General features: G+C 67.9%; 2 protein-coding genes across 2 annotated transcripts; one reads left to right on the top strand and one right to left on the bottom strand.

Annotated features, from left to right (window-relative positions):
* Positions 1-190: 190 nt before the first annotated feature.
* Positions 191-9,559, bottom strand: LOC112996063 (zinc finger protein 771-like). Its single transcript, XM_064498420.1, has 7 exons — positions 9,177-9,559; positions 8,622-8,731; positions 6,114-6,714; positions 5,072-5,219; positions 2,282-2,366; positions 1,650-1,751; positions 191-1,490 (listed from the first exon to the last, which is right to left on the bottom strand). The coding sequence occupies exons 2-7, from the start codon at positions 8,689-8,691 to the stop codon at positions 640-642; spliced, it is 1,857 nt and encodes a 618-aa protein (XP_064354490.1). The 5' UTR covers positions 8,692-8,731; positions 9,177-9,559; the 3' UTR covers positions 191-639.
* A 1,958-nt stretch (positions 9,560-11,517) lies between these two features.
* Positions 11,518-16,569, top strand: ASB8 (ankyrin repeat and SOCS box containing 8). The gene is made up of 4 exons (XM_026120482.2): positions 11,518-11,623; positions 11,990-12,149; positions 13,655-13,759; positions 14,377-16,569. The coding sequence occupies exons 1-4, from the start codon at positions 11,523-11,525 to the stop codon at positions 15,007-15,009; spliced, it is 999 nt and encodes a 332-aa protein (XP_025976267.2). The 5' UTR covers positions 11,518-11,522; the 3' UTR covers positions 15,010-16,569.
* Positions 16,570-16,751: the final 182 nt, after the last annotated feature.

Here is a 16,751-nt window from a genome sequence, read left to right as displayed (position 1 = left end):
CCTCCCACTCCCGCAGCAGGGACCCCCGAGATCTGCGTGCCAGCCTCTCTCGCTGCTCTTTGCATCAAGGTAAGAGCTCAGTAGGGCCCTGCTTGCCTCCAAACGCAGCACCGCGCTCCCCCCGCCGCCCTCGCGCAGGCGGATCCGGGCTCTTCCCTTCGGAGACGCCCCAGGCACGAAATAATCCACGTTCCCCCAAACAGAAATACTTTATTCTACGGCCGAGGCCCCGTCCAGCCGCACGCCACGTCCGACCGCCCGGCTGGGCGGCGCTGCCAGCCCCACGCGCTGGCTCCCTCGGCTACGTGGCTGCGTCGCAGCGGCATATGGCTTCTACCTTACACGTTCCCCCCTGCCCCCCTCCCCCCTGCGCTATATACATCTATAGGGTCCAACCCCTATGGGTTCGCCGAGGTCTCGCCTTCCACGGCTCCGGCCGGGACGCGAGCGCTGGGGTGGCCGGGGCAGGGCCCCGAGAAGCACCGTGGACCTTCGTTCCCGCTGCCGCCGGACCAGGCGGCATTCGGGGGCCGCCGGTGCCGCGGTTAGGGCCGGTGGCCGGTGCCCGGGACGGCTCCGAAGCCGCCCTCGGTGGCATCGCGGCCCCGGGACGGCGCCCGGCCCCGCCGGCCCCCCCGCTCAGTGCACGAAGAGGGGCTTGTGGACCCGCTTGTGGCGGTTGAGCGTGGCGCTCTTGGAGAAGCTCTCGCCGCACTCCACGCAGATGTAGGGCTCGTGGCCGTGGGCCTGGGCCCGGTGGCGCTCCAGCTCGGCGCCGTCGCGGCAGCTCTGGCCGCACTCGGGGCAGGGGGGCGGCTGGCTGCGGGCGGCGTGCACCCGCTGGTGCTTGAGCAGGTTGGTGCTCTGGGCGAAGCCGCGGCCGCACTGGCCGCAGCGGTGGGGCCGGGCGCCTGAGTGGGTGCGTTGGTGCTTGATGAGGTTCTTGCTCTGGGTGAAGCTCTTCCCGCACTGCCCGCAGGTGTACGGCTTCTCGCCGGTGTGGATGCGCTGGTGCTGGATGAGGTTCGAACTCCAGCTGAAGCTCTTCCCGCAGTCCCCGCAGCGGTACGGCTTCTCCCCGGTGTGCGTCCGGCGGTGCTGCACCAGGTGCGAGTTCTGGCTGAAGCTCTTGCCGCACTCGCCGCACGTGCTGGGCCGCTCGCCGGTGTGAGTCCGCTGGTGCCGCAGCAGCTTCGACCAGTGGCTGAAGCTCTTCCCGCACTCGTTGCAGATGAAGGGGCGCTGGCGGGCTCCCCGGTGCCGCCCCGGCGGCCCCCCGCCTCCCTCCTGCTCCTCCTCGCCGTAGCCCGGGGCCGCGGCGGCCGCCCCGCAGCCCGAGCCGGCGGCCGGTGCCCGGGGCCGGGCTCTGTCGCCCGGCTGCGCCGCCCTCTTCTTGGCCTTGGGGGCCAGCGGGCTGTGCGGGATGACGGTCTGGATGATCTCGTGCGGCAGCACCTCGTCCTCGCAGTCGCTCACGATGCCGTCGTCGGCTGCGGGGTGGAGAGAGGCCGCGCGAGGGGGCTGAAACCCGCGGCCGGGACCCTCCGGCCTCGAGCCGAGCCCCCGCGGACGTCTCCCTGCCCGCCCCGGCGCGGGCGTCGTCGCCCTCCCTCGTCCCCTGCGCCTCTCCGGGGCCCCCCCGTCCTCACCGATGTAGACTCTGCGGACGATCTCCGTGTCGTCCGAGTCGTGGAGCTCCACGACGCAGGGCTCTTCCTGCTCCATGGGGAGGGCGGGTGGACCCAGGCGTCCTGCGAGCGAGCGCGGAAACACCCGGCCGTTAGCTCCCCCGGCCGCCTGTCCCTGCTCCGCGTCCCCCCCGGCCGCCTGTCCCTGCTCCGCGTCTCCCGAGGGCGCCGCGAGGACCCCGGTACCTGGCCTGGCGCGGACGGTTCGTTAATTCCTCCCGCCCCGTTAAAAATTTGCATCTCGTTTCCTGCTTGGCCTTGGCCTGCTTCCCGCTTCCCGCTGCCCGCTCACCTGCAGCCGGGCTCGGCGCGATCCCCCGGGTGCCGGAAGCACCCCGGAGCCGCTGACCCCGTGTGCCGGGCTCTCCCCCAGCACCCACCCTCGAGGAGGAGGAGGAGGAGGAGGAGGAGAGCGGGGATTTAGGGAGCCCCGGGTGCCCCCCTGCTCCCTGGCCTCATCCGGCTTTGGGGAAGGGCCATTCCCGGGCAGCCGGGTTGGGGCAGGGTGGGAAAAGGTGCCGAAGCGCGTGACCGGCACCGGGAGGCTCCGTGCGGAGCTGGGAAGGGGGGTGACACCCCGCTCCGGTCCGCACCTCCCGGTGCTCCGGCTACCTTGGCTCCTAGGGGAGTCGGTGGGTCCCGGTGCTGCTCCGACCTCTCCCAGCCGGCTCCGGAGACCTGGAGGGGAAACGCAGCCGGTCACGGCGCCGGTGGGGCAGCCGGAGCCGGAACGGGGGGGTCAGAGGAGTGGGGTTTGCCAGCCCCCCTCCGCGCCGGCGGCCGGAGCAGCCCCGGGGCCGGACGAGCAGCTCCCCCCGGTCGGAGCCGCGGGGGCGGATTTGGGGAGAAACCCCCCAACCCGGGCGGGTTCCCGCGCCGGGGCCGGCAGCTGCCCACTCTCCGCCATCCCCGCAGGGACCCCCGCGGCACCCTGACCGCCCCCCCCGCTGCAGCTGCTCGGGGGGGCCGGCAAGCGGGTCTGTCCGGTGGGGGGGGGACGAGGAGGGGGGGAACGGATCCGTTCCTGGAAAGGGAGGAAGAACGGATCCGTCCTGGAAAAGGGGATGGATCTGCCCGCGGGAGGGGGGATGGGGCCGGATCCGGCGGGGGTGGGGAGGGGGGCAGATCCGGATGCCTCAAATTTCCCTTTGCAGCGGCAATTGCAAAGGTCGGGGGGGGCCGCTCGGGGGGGGCCCCGGGGCCGCCGGCTCGGTGGCCGAAGCCATCTTGGCGGAGCGGGATGGTGCAACGGGGCAGAGGGACGGGCGGCACCCGGGAACGGGGCGGGAGGCGGGAGGCGGGGGGGGGGGGGAGCCGGCGGAACCCGCCCCCCCCCGGCCCCGCCGCCGCCCCCGCCCGCGGCGCTCACCGGGCGCGGCCCCGCCGCGAAGGTGCCCGCGCGGCGGCGGCGGCGGCGCCTCTCGCCGCTTCCTGCCCGGAGGAGGCGGCGGCTCCGCGCCGGCGCCGGCCCCGCCGCGGCGCCGGCGGGGGGGGGGGCGGCCCCGCCGCGCTGCTTCCCCCGGCTCCGCCGCCCCCCCCCCCCCCCAGCGCCGGCTCGGTGCACCCCAAAAGGGGCCCGCGCCCCCCCCCCGGGAGCCGCACGGTGCTTAATGCACCCCAAAAGGGGCCCGCGCCCCCCCCCTTCGGGTGCCCGAAGGTGCCTGGTGCACCCCAAAGGTGCCTGCACCCCCCCCGGGTGCCCCTGCACCCCAAAAGGTGCCTGCACCCCCCCTCCGGGGTGCCCAAGGGTGCCTGGTGCACCCCAAAAGTGCCCGCAGTTTGCCCTAAGGTGCTCAGTGCACCCCAAAAGGTGCCTGCACCCCCCCATTGGGGTGCCCAAAGGTGCTAAATGCACCCCAAAAGGTGCCCAAAGGTGCTAAATGCACCCCAAAGGTGCCCTTAATCCCCTCCAGTGTGCCCAAAGGTGCCTGGTGCACCCCAAAGGTGCCTGCACCCCCCTGCCGAGGTGCCCTGTGCTACCCAAAGGTGCCCGCACCCCCCCCGGGTGCCCCTGCACCCCAAAATGTCCCTGCACCCCATCTCTGGGGTGCCCAAAGTGCTCAGTGCACCCCAAAGCTGCCTGCAATTGCCTCCAGGGTGCCCAAAGGTGCTTAACGCACCCCAAAAGGTGCCTGCACCCCCCACCCAAGGTGCCTGGTGCACCCCAGAGGTGCCTGCACCCCCCCCCGGGTGCCCCTGCACCCCAAAAGGTGCCTGCACCCCCCCTCCGGGGTGCCCAAGGGTGCCTGGTGCACCCCAAAAGTGCCCGCAGTTTGCCCTAAGGTGCTCAGTGCACCCCAAAAGGTGCCTGTACCCCCCCCATTGGGGTGCCCAAAGGTGCTAAATGCACCCCAAAAGTGCCCTCAATCCCCTCCAGGGTGCCCAAAGGTGTCTGGTGCACCCCAAAAGGTGCCCAAAGGTGCTAAATGCACCCCAAAAGTGCCCTCAATCCCCTCCAGGGTGCCCAAAGGTGCCTGGTGCACCCCAAAAGGTGCCCAAAGGTGCTAAATGCACCCCAAAAGTGCCCTCAATCCCCTCCAGTGTGCCCAAAGGTGCCAGGTGCACCCCAGAGGTGCCTGCACTCCCCTGCCGAGGTGCCCTGTGCTACCCTAAGGTGCCCGCACCTCCCTCCAGGTGCTCGGGGCACCCCAAAGTGTCCCTGCACCTCATCTCCGGGGTGCCCAAGGTGCTAAGTGCACCCCAAAAAGATGCCAGCCCCCCTGCTCCGGGGTGCCCAAAGGTGCTAAATGCACCCCAAAAGATGCCTGCACCCCCCTCCAGGGTGCCCAAGGGTGCCTGGTGCACCCCAAAGGTGCTTGCGATTGCCTCCAGGGTGCCCAAAGATGCTTAATGCACCCCCAAAGGTGCCAGCCCCCTGCTCTGGGGTGCCCAAAGATGCTTAACGCACCCCAAAAGGTGCCTGTACCCCCCACCCAAAGGTGCCTGGTGCACCCCAGAGGTACCTGCACCCCCTCCAAGCACCCAATGGGCCCCGAAGGTGCCTAATGCGATGGCTCCGGGGGGGGGGATCCGGCCCTTTTCCAGCCTCCCCCGGCCCTTCGCAGCGGCACAGCCCGAGCCCGGCTCGCTCCTCCCCGCCGCGTCCGGCCGCCCCGCTCCCTGCCTCAGTTTCCCCCCCGGCGAGGCACAAAGGGACGCGGGGACGCCCGCTCGGGCCCCCAGCCCCAGCGCGATGGCCCCCGCCCGGCCCCGAGCCACCGGCTCCCTCCATCCCCCAGACACAGCTGGGGGCCCCGGCGTCCGGGCTGGGGGGGGTCCCACGGCCCGGGCGGCTCCGAGCGCCCCGCTCGCGGCGCCAAGGGCAGCGGTTTCGCCCGCGATGCCGCCTTCCCCCCCCCGCCCGCCGCCGGCCTCCGACTCACCTCTCCGAAGGATGGGGGGGGGTTTGGGGTGGGGGGGCGCCTGCTTTTGGGGCCGCTTCCTCCGGAGCGGGGGTCCCGCGGGCTGGCGCTGGCCCCCGCCGCGAGGCTGGGCTTACGGGGGAGGCCGGGAACAGGAAGGTCCCAGCGTCATCCCATTCCCCCGGCCGTGCTGCCTGCTCGCAGGGAGCCGAGCGAGCCGGATGCTTTTCCGCTGGGCTCTTTGCGAGCGCGGAGATGGGAAAAGCGAGGGGGGGGCTCTGGGCCTCGTCGCACCCCACCAGGCTCTGGGACCCCCAAACCCCCCCGGCTGGGGTGGGGGGGGCAACCCCCCCTCCGGCAATGGGAATCGCTGCTTTGGGGGCTTGGGAATTTGGCAGAGCAGGTTTAGCCCCCGGAGCGGGGATTTGGGGAGGGCGGATGGGTAAAAATAAAGCGCTGTAAGCCCCCCCCCCGCGCGCGGCTTGGCTTTGTCTAACGGCTCCGGCTCCAACGCCGAGCTTTTCCCTGTGCAAATAATGGTTGCGGATTATGCAACGGGGCGCGAGCCGCCTTTCCCCGCGCGGTCGGGACGCACTTTCCGCTTGCCCCCGGGCGCCGGGCTGGCGGGCAGGGCACCGCCGCAGCAGCCCTCCGCCAGCCCGCGGGGAGCGGGGAGCGGCGGCAGCCCCCGGCCGCCCCGGCAGCCTGCCCGGCCCCGGGGCAGCTCCTTCCCGCGGGCGCCCGGTGTTCCTCCAGCTCCCGGCAGCTCCGAACTGCGCCGATGGGAAAACCCTTTTTGCAGCCGGGACCGCGCCCGGGACCGCGTCCGATTTCGGACGGTGCAAACGGGGCCGGCGGGAGCCGAACCGCGCTAGCAGCCGCCCGCGAAGCCCCGAGGCCCGAGGACACCAGGCTCCGCCGAAGCCGCAGCTCGGGAACCGCCTTTTATTGAGTTATTTTGCAAACCGCCGCGGCGAACCGCCCCGCCGCCGGCGCCCGCCGGGAGCTCGAGGCCGGTCCCGGCGCTCGGGGGCCGCGACGCCGCCGGCACGGCCCCCGTCACGCCGCGTGCAGCTTCTGGTGCCGGCGGAGCTGGGCCTTGTGGCGAAAGCCCTCGCCGCACTCGACGCAGATGTAGGGCTTCTCGTCGGTGTGCGTGCGCCGGTGGCGGATGAGGTTGGAGCTGACGCTGAAGCGCTTGCCGCACTCGCCGCACGAGTAGGGCTTCTCGCCGGTGTGGGTCCGCTGGTGCTGGATGAGCGCCGAGCTCTCGCTGAAGCGCTTGCCGCAGGCGCCGCAGGCGTAGGGCTTCTCGCCGGTGTGGATGCGCTGGTGGGTGACGAGGTTGGAGTTCTGGCTGAAGCCCTTGCCGCAGGCGCCGCACGTGTAGGGCCTCTCGCCGGTGTGCGTGATCTGGTGGCGCGCCAGGTCGGAGCTGCGGCTGAAGCCCTTGCCGCACTCGCTGCAGATGGTGGGCCGCAGGCGGGCTCGCCGCAGCCCCAGCAGCTCCTTCAGCGGCCGCAGGCCCCGCTCGCGGCCCGCTGCCTTGGCCAGCCGCCGCGCCGGCCCCTTCCTGCGCGGCCTCGCCGGGCGCCCGGGCGTCTCGCTGCCGGAGGTCGGAGCCGGGGGCCGCGGGGCCGCGGTGCTCGCCGGCCCAGCGCGGGCTGCAAGGGAGAGCGCAGCTGGGCGCCGGCACGCGGGCACGGGGCAGGCGTGGGGCTCTGGCCCCCGTGCCCCTTCTCCAGCCTCGCTGGCCCTTCTCCATCTCCTCCAACGCTTCTCCATCCCTTCTCCATCCCCTCCATCCCTTCTCCATCCCCTCCATCCCTTCTCCATCTCCTCCATCCCTTCTCCATCCCCTCCATCCCTTCTCCGTCCCCTCCATACCTTTTACATCCTCTCCATGCCTTCTCCGTCCCCTCCATCCCTTCTCCAGCTCTTCCATACCTTTTACATCCTCTCCATGCCTTCTCCGTCCTTTCCTTTCTCCATCCTTTCTCCATCTCTTCCATCCCTTCTCCATCCCCTCCATGCCTTCTCCATCTCCCCCATGCCTTCTCCATCTCCCCCATGCCTTCTCCATCCCCTCCATCCCTTCTCCATCCCCTCTGTCCCTTCTCCATCCCTTCTCCATCCTCTCCATCCCTTCTCCATCCCCTCCATCCCCGCTGCCCCTTCTCTGTCCCCTCTCCAGGACGGGGACAGCAGTGGGACATCCACACCCTCCTCCTGAGCCCAGGTTTAATTCCCGGCTCAGCCAACGCCGTGTCTCCTGCCAGCCCGCCCTGTCCCTGCTGGGGACGAGTGTCCAGCTTGGGGGGGGGGGGAGGCTCCCCCGGAGCGCGGGATGAGGGGCGGCGGGTTCGTGCAGCGCCCGGCGCCCCGGCGGGAGTGTGAGCAGCCCCGCGGAGGGGCCCGAGAGCCCGAATCCCCCTGCGCACTGTGGGCAGCGGTGGGGTACCGGGAACCCCCACGCTGCGGGAATGGGGCATCCCGGGATCGGGGAACCCCCATGCTGCGGGAATGGGGCATCTCGGGATCGGGGATCCCCCATGCTGCGGGAATGGGGCATCCCGTGATCGGGGAACCCCCATGCTGTGGGAATGGGGCATCCCGGGATCAGGGCATCCCCACACTGCAGGAATGGGGCATCTCGGGATCGGGGCATCCCCACACTGCAGGAATGGGGCATCCCAGGATCAGGGAATCCCCACGCTGCGGGAATGGGGCATCCCGGGATCGGGGGTCCCCCACGTTGCGGGAATGGGGCATCCCGGGATTGGGGAATCCCCATGCTGCAGGAATGGGGCATCCTGGGATCGGGGATCTCCCACACTGTGGGAATGGGGCATCCCAGGATCAAGGCATCTCAACACCATGGGAAAGGGAAACCCTGCACCCCGGGATCAGGGCATCCCCACACCATGGGAATGGAGTATCTCTGCATCCCACGATTGGGGCATCCCAGGATCGGAGCATCCCCACGTTGCGGGAATGGGGCATCCCAGGATCGGAGCATCCCCACACTGCGGGAATGGGGCATTCTGGGATCGGGAAACCCCCACACTGCAGGAATGGGGCATCCCTGCATCCCGGGATTGGGGTATCCCCATGCTGTGGGAAAGGGGCATTCCTGCACCCCGGGATCAGGGCATTCCCACACCGTGGGAATGGGGCATCCCTGCACCCTGGGATTGGGGCATCTCCACACTGTGGGAATGGGGCACCCCAGGATCAGGGAGTCCCCACGCTGTGGGAATGGGGCATCCCAGGATCGGAGCATCCCCATGTTGTGGGAACGGGGCATCCCTGCACCCTGAGGTGGGATCACCCCCATGGGGCATCCCTGCCCCCGGGATCAGCGCAGCCCCACACAATGGGATCCGGGTATCCATTTGCCCTGGGATCGGGGCATCCCTGCGCCCCGGGATTGGGGAAGGCCGCTGGGACAGAGCCCGTGGGGGACCCCCCCCCCCCCCCCCCCCGGCAGGACTCCGCACCCTGAGCCCCGTGAGGCCAAGGGGACGCTGCCATCCCCGGGGGGCCGGGCGCCGCTTTGGGGGGGGCTCACCTGCGGCGTTGCCCTCCAGGAGCTCAGTGTCCCGGGGGTCGCGGGCGGACGGTTCCCCCTCGCTTTCCATGGCCGCCGTCCCGGTCCCGGCACGCTCAGCCGGGGAAGCCCTGCGCCGGCGGGAGCAAAGAGCAGGCGAATGCCGGGGTGACGCCGCGGCACCCGGGGGGGGGCCGGCCCCGGGGGGGCCTTTGCAGGATGCGACTGAGGTTGGAGCCGGGGCAGTCGCTGCCCCCCCCAATGGTGATCCCCGGGCAACCCCCCCCCCCCCGTGCCTCAGTTTCCCTGATGCCTGGGAAGGTGCTGAGGCTGCAACCCCCCCCCCCAACCTGGCCCTGCAGGATGCGGGCCCCCCCCTTCGGCCCCCCTCTGCCAGGAGGTGATGGAGAGGCCGCCCCGGCCGCGGGGACCCCGCCGTGGGGCTGGACCAACCCCGGCTCAGCCCCCCGCGTCGTGGCAGGATGCAGCCCCCAGCATCGTGGCAGGATGCGGCCCCGGCGGTACCCAGCCGCCTTCCCGGCCCCCCCCCCCCGCCGCCCCCAGGCCCCGACTCACCGCTGCGGGCGGCCTCGCCGGGGCCCGGCCTGGCGGCGGGCGGCCTTTCGGGGGGGGGGTCTCTCGGGGGGCGGCGGTGGCGGGGGGCCGGCGCGGGAGCGGGGCGGCGGGGCGCGGGGAGGCCGGCAACGGAAGGGCCTCGGCGCATGGCATCCCCCAGCGCCCGCGCGGCCCGTGAGCTCTAGGAGCTGGCGGATCGCGCAGCTCTATGGTTCGGTGGCTCGGCCGCCGCGGCCCCCCGCGCCCGCTGCGGGGACGGCGACAGGGATGGGGACACGCCAGGGCTGGCACTGCTGGGGGGGGGGGGCCTCTGGCATCCTTCCCCCCCCCCCGGCATCCTGCCGTGCGGCACGGTGGTGGCGGCATGGGGCTGGCGGGGACGCGGGGCAAAACGGGGCGGGGGGGGGGCGGTTGGAGATGCCTCCGCCTCCAGCCAGATGTTTGCAGCTGCATGGGGCTGGTGGGGGGGGCGGGAGGGGCAGGGGTCCTTGTGTCCCACCGACATCTTGCCCTGTGCCAGATGTTTGCAGCTGGAAGGGGCTGGTGGTGGGGCGGGGGGGTCCTTGTGCCTCTTGCCAAAGTGTCCTGCCCTGTGCCAGATGTTTGCAGCTGGAGGGGGGTGCAGGGAGGATGGGTGCAGGCTGGGGGTCCTTGTGCCTCCTGACAAAGCATCCTGCCCTGTGCCAGATGTTTGCAGCTGGAGGGGGGTGCAGGGGGCACGGGACGGGCAGGGGGCTCTTGTGCCTCCCAAAGGGACCCTACCCTGTGCCAGATGTTTGCAGCTGGTGGGGGGGGGGTTCAGGATGAGAGAGGGGTTCTGCCTATCTCCAAAATCCTGCCCTGCGCCAGATGTTTGCAGCTGGAAGTGGGGGGGGCACGTCAAGAGACAGGCTGCGTCCCCCGATGACCTGCCTGTGCCAGATGTTTGCAGCTGGGTGGGGCTGGGTCAGGGTGGGGCTCGGGATAAGAGATGGGGTCCATCCGTGTCCCCCCAAATCCTGCCTTGTCCCAGATGTTCGCAGCTGGATGCAGCTGCTGGGAGGCGGCGTTCAAGGGGACAAGGGGTCTCTCCTCACCCCCCCCCCCCAATTCCTGCCCCAGATGTTTGCAGCTGGACGGGGCCGGCACAGGGCTGCAGGGGCCGGGTGGCTCTCACATCCCCCTGCGTCCCGCCCGGCACCCCGCTGCCTCGGTTTCCCCCTCGGCCGGCCCCGCCGGGGATTCTCCGGCGGCTGCTACGGGGTTGTGCCGTGTCCCCCGGCACTGCCCGGTCCGGCGGGGCCCTGCTTTCCCACACCAGCGGCACCGTGCGGGCCCCATCCTGCCCCACACCCGCCCCCCGGCTCCGGACGGGCAGGATTTACCCCCTGCCCGGCACCGGCACCGACACAGGAAGGTTCCTCCCAGGTTACAGCTCCCCGCCGGTTCCCCCGGCCGCTTACAGCCAGCATGGGGGAGCTCTATGGTTTTAACCCTTCCGGGGCCACACAGCCGCCTGTTGTTCACCCAGTGAACTGGCTGCCCAGACTGGGAGCCGCTGGTGTTAACTGGCTGTGGTGTCAGCCGGCACCAGGGCTTACACCAGCACGGCTGCTCCTGCTGTAACCAGTGTTTCAGGAGCCCAAGGCAGGTCAGGGTGTTGCGAGTCCTGTTGTTGCCTTGTAGGGCCGGGCTGGGCTGTCACCGTGTTGGGGTGCTGGGTGACCCCAACAGCCTGGGATGTCACCCCATCCAGGTGCCAGGGCCCCCAAAGCTGGGCTGTCACCATGTCAGGGTGTTGGGTCACCCACAGGGCTGGGCTGTCACCCATCAGGCCACCTGCTGGGTCACCCCGTTCCTCTGAGCTGGCTGTGATGACAGCCCGCTGGGGGTGTCGCGGACACCCCTGTGTCACCCGGTGTGGTGAAATCCTGGTGTCACCGACCACAGTGACGTCTTGTCACCCAGCGCACTGACACCCTGGCTGGGGCACCCCAGGCCCGTTGCCATTGCAACGACAGGGCGCAGAGGTGCTGGGGTGCCCCAGGCCCTGTTGCCATGGCGACGCTGGGAGCAGGGCTCGCCGGGGAGAGGCCGGATTGGTGGAGAGCCGGGGTGGGGGCGGGGCTTGTGACGTAGGCCAGGATGGCGATTGGAGGCGAGTCCGGTGAGAAGCGAAGCGGCCGAAACAGCAAAGGAGGGGACTGGCGGAGAGCAGGGCACGGGGGGGGTGGGACCTGCGGGGAAAGACGAAGAGCCGATTGGCGCAGAACCTGAAGGGGGCGGATCCCGGGTCGGAGGCCGGGCGCCGATTGGAGGAGAAGGAGGCGGGGCGGGGGCGGGCAGCCGCGCCACGCCCCCCTGCGCATGCGCCGTAGCTGCGGCTCGCTTCCGGACTCGCCCCTTCCCCTTCCGGGTGGCGGTGGCGGCGCCGGTCGGTCCCGGTGGGCGTCGAGCGGCCGCGCTGGGTGAGCGCGGCTCTACGGCGGCCGGGAGCCGCCTTTCCGCTGCCCCGGGGGCTCGGCGCTGCACGAGCAGCTCGCACCGGGCCCGGGGGCGCCTCGGGCTGGCCGCGCAGCGCCGGGGGGCCCTGCTGGGGCCTAGTCCTGGGGATGGGGGGGGCTCCCGGGCCCGGTGGCGGGGGGGCGTGGCCGCGCTGGGGCCCAACACCGGGGATGGGGCCGCCCGGGCACGGCGGGGGGGGTCGTGCGGCGCCGATGTCGGTGCTGCGGCCTAGCCCCGGGGTGGGGGGAGCTTCCGGGGGGGCCCCGGGTCCGGTGGGGGGGGCCGGGCTCGGCGGCGGCTGCCGGGGCTCAAGGGTCTCCTCCGCGCAGGCCGCCCGGAGCATGCGGAGGCGGCGGCCGCCCGGCCTGCACTATGTGGTACATCATGCAGAGCATCCAGAGCAAGTACTCGCTGTCGGAGCGGCTCATCCGCACCATCGCCGCCATCCGCTCCTTCCCGCACGACAACGTCGAGGACCTCATCGGCAGGGTGAGGCAGGATGGCGCCGCCGCGGGGGCCCCGGGGCTCGGCCTGGGTGACGCAAGTCCCGTGCGGGGGTGGCTCGACCCCCCGGTGCGTGTCGGGGCTTCCCGGGTGTGACCCTTCCCCGAGGACATGGTCCCCGTAGAGGTGGGCGGCCCGTGAAGCGCCCCGGAGGCTGCACGCTGTAAACAGAGGGCCGGGCGCTGTTTCTATTTTAACCTCTCCTGCATTCTCCGAACGTGACGGCATCGCTGGGCTGTTGCTTATAAACGTGCCGTGGTTCAGGCCCCCGGGAAGGGAGCGCTGGGCAGCGAGAGGCTGTTCAAACCCTGCTGGGGCTGCTTGGTGCTTTAAACACCTGGGGTTTGGCAGTTGTTTTGGGCTGCCGTGAAACTTGTTTGAAGAAGTAGGGGAGCCTTTATAGTTGAAAGGGAAGAAGTGGAACAGCCCTGCGCACGAGTTAACGGGCTGACCCGTGACTCGGTGCCGGCAGGAAGGTTTCTGTCTCCCTCCGATCGAGGACAGGGTGAGGTTTATCTCTCAGCTGGATTCCTGTACGTCGCCTGAGTGCGTTTCAGCATCAGGGTTTTGTTCATATGGCTGAAGCTCATCCCTCACTCAGGCCCGCGCGGAGGGAGCCGGGGAGCTCCTCGTCAGTTTGGATTACTGTCTCTTAAATGGCGGAGAGTCCTGGTTAAGCCTGACTGATCCAGGCAGCTGCTGGGCTATTTCGGGTCGTGAGGTCTCCGCAAAGTGTGTTACGTGAGCTCGGCGATTCAGAGGCGCCCTCCCGAGCAGGCAGGCTCCCAGGCTGAGCGCGCTCCGCAGCAGGGTGGTACGAAGGGCCGTCTCCTGCTGCAGAGCCACCAGAAAACGCTTCCAGGCATGAGGAGCGCGTTAGAGGCCTGCGGGTGGCTTTTAAACAGCCACCGACTCACTCACGGCGCTGTCGGAAAGGAGGCCGAGCTGCCTGCTTGCTGCTGGCAGCAGCCTGGGTGATGTGCCGGCCTCACCGCAGCCTCTCCGTGCTGGATCCTTTCAGCGCAGAGAGCCAGAGCGAGGACGGCGAGCGGCTGCGCGGGTTATTCTGAGCCCCTGGGACATCCGGGTTTCTCTAGGAATTGTTTGAGAAGATTAAATTGATGTATTAGCTCTAGATCAGCTGGGTATGTGTGCTGTCAGATGCTTCTGCTTTGTGAAGACGTCAGCCTGACTGTGAGCTCTTTGTGGCCAGAAGCACTTTTGGTATTTGCACAACGCTGAGCGCGAGGAGCCCTGGCTGGCGCCGTCCTCACCTCATAACAAACCCGTGGGTTGCACAGCAGTGTTACGTGTCCAGGATGTCTATTAATAACCCTTTTGTGAGGGGGCCTCGCTGGTAAATCAAGACTCATCAGCTGAAAGCGCCTGGCGGGAGGATCGCTTCCGCTGCGGCACGGCGGCCGGGGTGGAAACGGGCCAAGAACAGGTGGGTTCGCTAATCCTGGCTGCGGTTTCCTGTGTTTCTGCAGGGAGCAGATGTGAACTGCATGCACGGCACCCTGAAACCGCTGCACTGCGCCTGCATGGTGGCTGACGCGGACTGCGTAGAGCTGCTGCTGCAGAAGGGAGCCGAGGTAAAAGCACTTGAGAAACACGAATGGGTCCAGGAAGCCGTGAGCACGCGAGAGGCGTTGCCACGTTGCCGATGGGCTGTGGTAAACAGCCGTAGTTTGAGCCTCCTTTCCCATGAGACAGAACCATCAACCGTGTTTTTAAGCCGTGCCGGTTTAATGCTTTGGTGCTTTATGCTAACAGCAGCTGTTCTGCTCCCTCGAAAGGCAAATGTGCTTTTTCCCAGCTGAAGTTATATCGTACAGGCAGCGAGGTCATTTCCATATTGTTCAAGTATTTGTGCCTGAGATCCCACAGGCACTGGCTCGTCTGGGGAGGGAAGATAGTTTTGTGGTGAAAGCCTGAAGGAAGAATTAAAAAGTTTTAGGTTTCCTGCCTGATTTTTGGCACTTCCTCTTGACAGTTGGCAGATTGTAACCCCCTCTCCCCGCCTGCACCTCATTTTCCCGTTTGGTAAAATGGAGATTAGGACGTGGGGATAAAGGGTTTTGTGCGGTGCTGGTGATTCCCTGACGTCAGGAGGAGCAAACAGAGTTAGGTCAGTGCCGGAGCCTTTGGGAAGCGCCTTCACCAGCGAATTTGCTTTCGCCCTGTCTCCTCCCTTGCCCTTTTCCTGCAGGTTAATGCCCTGGACGGCTACAACCGAACCGCCCTTCACTACGCCGCGGAGAAGGACGAGACCTGCGTGGAGATCCTCCTCGAATACGGCGCCAACCCCAACGCGCTGGACGGCAACAAGGACACCCCCCTGCACTGGGCCGCCTTCAAGAACAACGCGGAGTGCGTGCGGTCGCTCCTGGAGAACGGCGCCCTGGTGAACGCCCGCGACTACAACAACGACACGCCGCTGAGCTGGGCTGCCATGAAGGGCAACCTGGAGAGCGTGAGCATCCTGCTCGACTTCGGAGCCGAGGTGCGGGTGGTCAACCTGAAAGGCCAGACCCCCATCTCGCGGCTGGTCGCGCTGCTGGTCAGGGGACTGGGCACGGAGCGCGAAGATTCCTGCTTCGACCTTCTCCACCGGGCTATCGGACACTTTGAGCTACGGAAAAACGGCAACATGCCCCGGGAGGTAACCAGGGATCAGCAGCTCTGCGAGAAGCTCACCCTGCTCTGCTCTGCCCCGGGCACCCTAAAGACGCTGTCGCGCTACGCTGTGCGCCGCAGCCTGGGCGTGCAGTTCCTGCCGGAGGCCGTGAAGGAGCTGCCTTTGCCTGCGTCCCTGAAGGAATACGTGCTGCTCCTTAGCTAAGCCAGAGGTGAGGCCCGGGGGTTTTTTTGCGCTTGGCTTACAGCCCCGTTCCTCCCCGCTTCGTGGGGGCAGCGAGAGTGACCAGATTAACTGCTTGGTTTGTGACTCACGGATGCCGGAGCCCCCTCTCCCTGACGGACAGGCAACGGCTGGTCGCCATCCCGGGTTTCCTCCTGCTCCGCTTTTCTGTCCGACCCGGCTCGCTTGGGGCAGGACAGCAGGATCCTCTGGTGCCGCCTCTGTCTGCCGAGCGGAAAGGCCTCCTCAGCTCCTCCCGAGCTCCCTCCCTTCGGTTTTCGCCTCGAGCCACCTGCATCCTCATGAGACAGCACATCCCCCTTTAACAAACGGCAAATTGTATCCCAGCTGCTGGATTCTCTTTTTCTTTTGAGTTGGGGCAGACCTTGGCGAGAGCGAGGTCTTTTTGGTGAGGGGAGAAGAACAGCTAGAAGGGATCTTCTTCCTTCGCTAAAGGACTCGAGGCAGGAAATCGGGAGGAGGTGTTGCGGTGACGTGTTGGCAGGGAGTCCAGGGAAAAGCGCACCCCCAGCACGCGTATTGGGTCAGTATGTCATGCAGTGGTGTGAGCTGGTGCCTTCGTTCAGAGCTAATGCCTGCGCCTGTCCCGGCACAGCCGCGGCCGCCTGAGCACAGCACCCTGTGCTCCCAGTACGTGGAGAACTTGTCTGCAGCTCCGGAGGCTTTGGGCAGGACCCTGGACTTCCTTTCAACACATGGGAGAGGTCTTTTTCCCCTCTTCTCTGTAATTTTACGACCTATCAGCCTGTTCAAGGGGAAGGGGGTGGGACAGAGGAGCCCCCAGCGCTCGGCATACGACTCCCGGGGACGCTGAGGGAAGCGTCTGGATGAAGGCGCGAGTTAGTCGCAGCGGAGATGCTCGTTCAGGCCGAATTACCGTGACTGCTGGTCCCTGCTGCCCAGTCAGGACTGATCCCTACTGAAACACTGCTCTGGGGCAGGGAAGCGATCGCAGCCCTGCTCTCGTTGCTCTCCGCTCTGCAAGTTTGGCATCCCGAGGCTGTAATTCCTGCAAGCGGAGGAAAGATTCCCCTTGCTCTCGGGAGCAGCTTTCCTCTGAGCGCGGGATGCTCCGTATCCCGACCCGAGGGGTTGGCTCCCGCCTGCCGTGCAGTAACCCGTCTGAGCTCTTCCTTAGTTTGCCACTTTGGTTTTGCACTGTCCGCTCACCATTTCATCGTTGGTTTTTATTTATGTATATATGTGTATTTTTGAAGGTAATGTGTAAACGCATTGGCAGCACGTCCGCGTGGGAAGCTGAGCAGAATTCCTCAGGTAGTGCCCTCTCTCTTTAGCAAATTTTGCTCTCAAAGGGAGCGTTCCCAGCACGTACTGTAGCTGCGGACGGAGAGGCAAAAGGCTCCGAAAGAAGGAAAACGAGGCGATCTCCTCTTGAAGTACTGCCAGAGCTTGCCGGGCACGGAGCCGCTGCCTGCCGCCTGGTTGTAGTATCTCGTGTGTCCGCGTCTTGTATTCACAGAAATAAATGGCTCCCCGCAAGCCGTGAGCTGTGCATGGGAAGGTTTGTGTGTTGCGCTGTTGCTGCCAGAGCTGGCTCTGGATTTTGCATAGATTTTCGTTTTAATCCCACTCTCCCCTGCCCGTTCCCCCCTCACCTCGTGCCTGGCCTGAACATGTGCGCGTGGGACATGTGCTGTTACTTTGCTGGTGGGCGAATGTCAGAGGGTTCAAGCACCATTTGT

The sequence above is a fragment of the Dromaius novaehollandiae genome, chromosome 28 (genome assembly GCF_036370855.1).
Source record: "Dromaius novaehollandiae isolate bDroNov1 chromosome 28, bDroNov1.hap1, whole genome shotgun sequence".
Lineage (NCBI taxonomy): Eukaryota > Metazoa > Chordata > Aves > Casuariiformes > Dromaiidae > Dromaius > Dromaius novaehollandiae.
The sequence above is the reverse complement of the archived record's forward strand: the minus strand, read 5'-3'. Positions and strand labels throughout refer to the sequence as shown.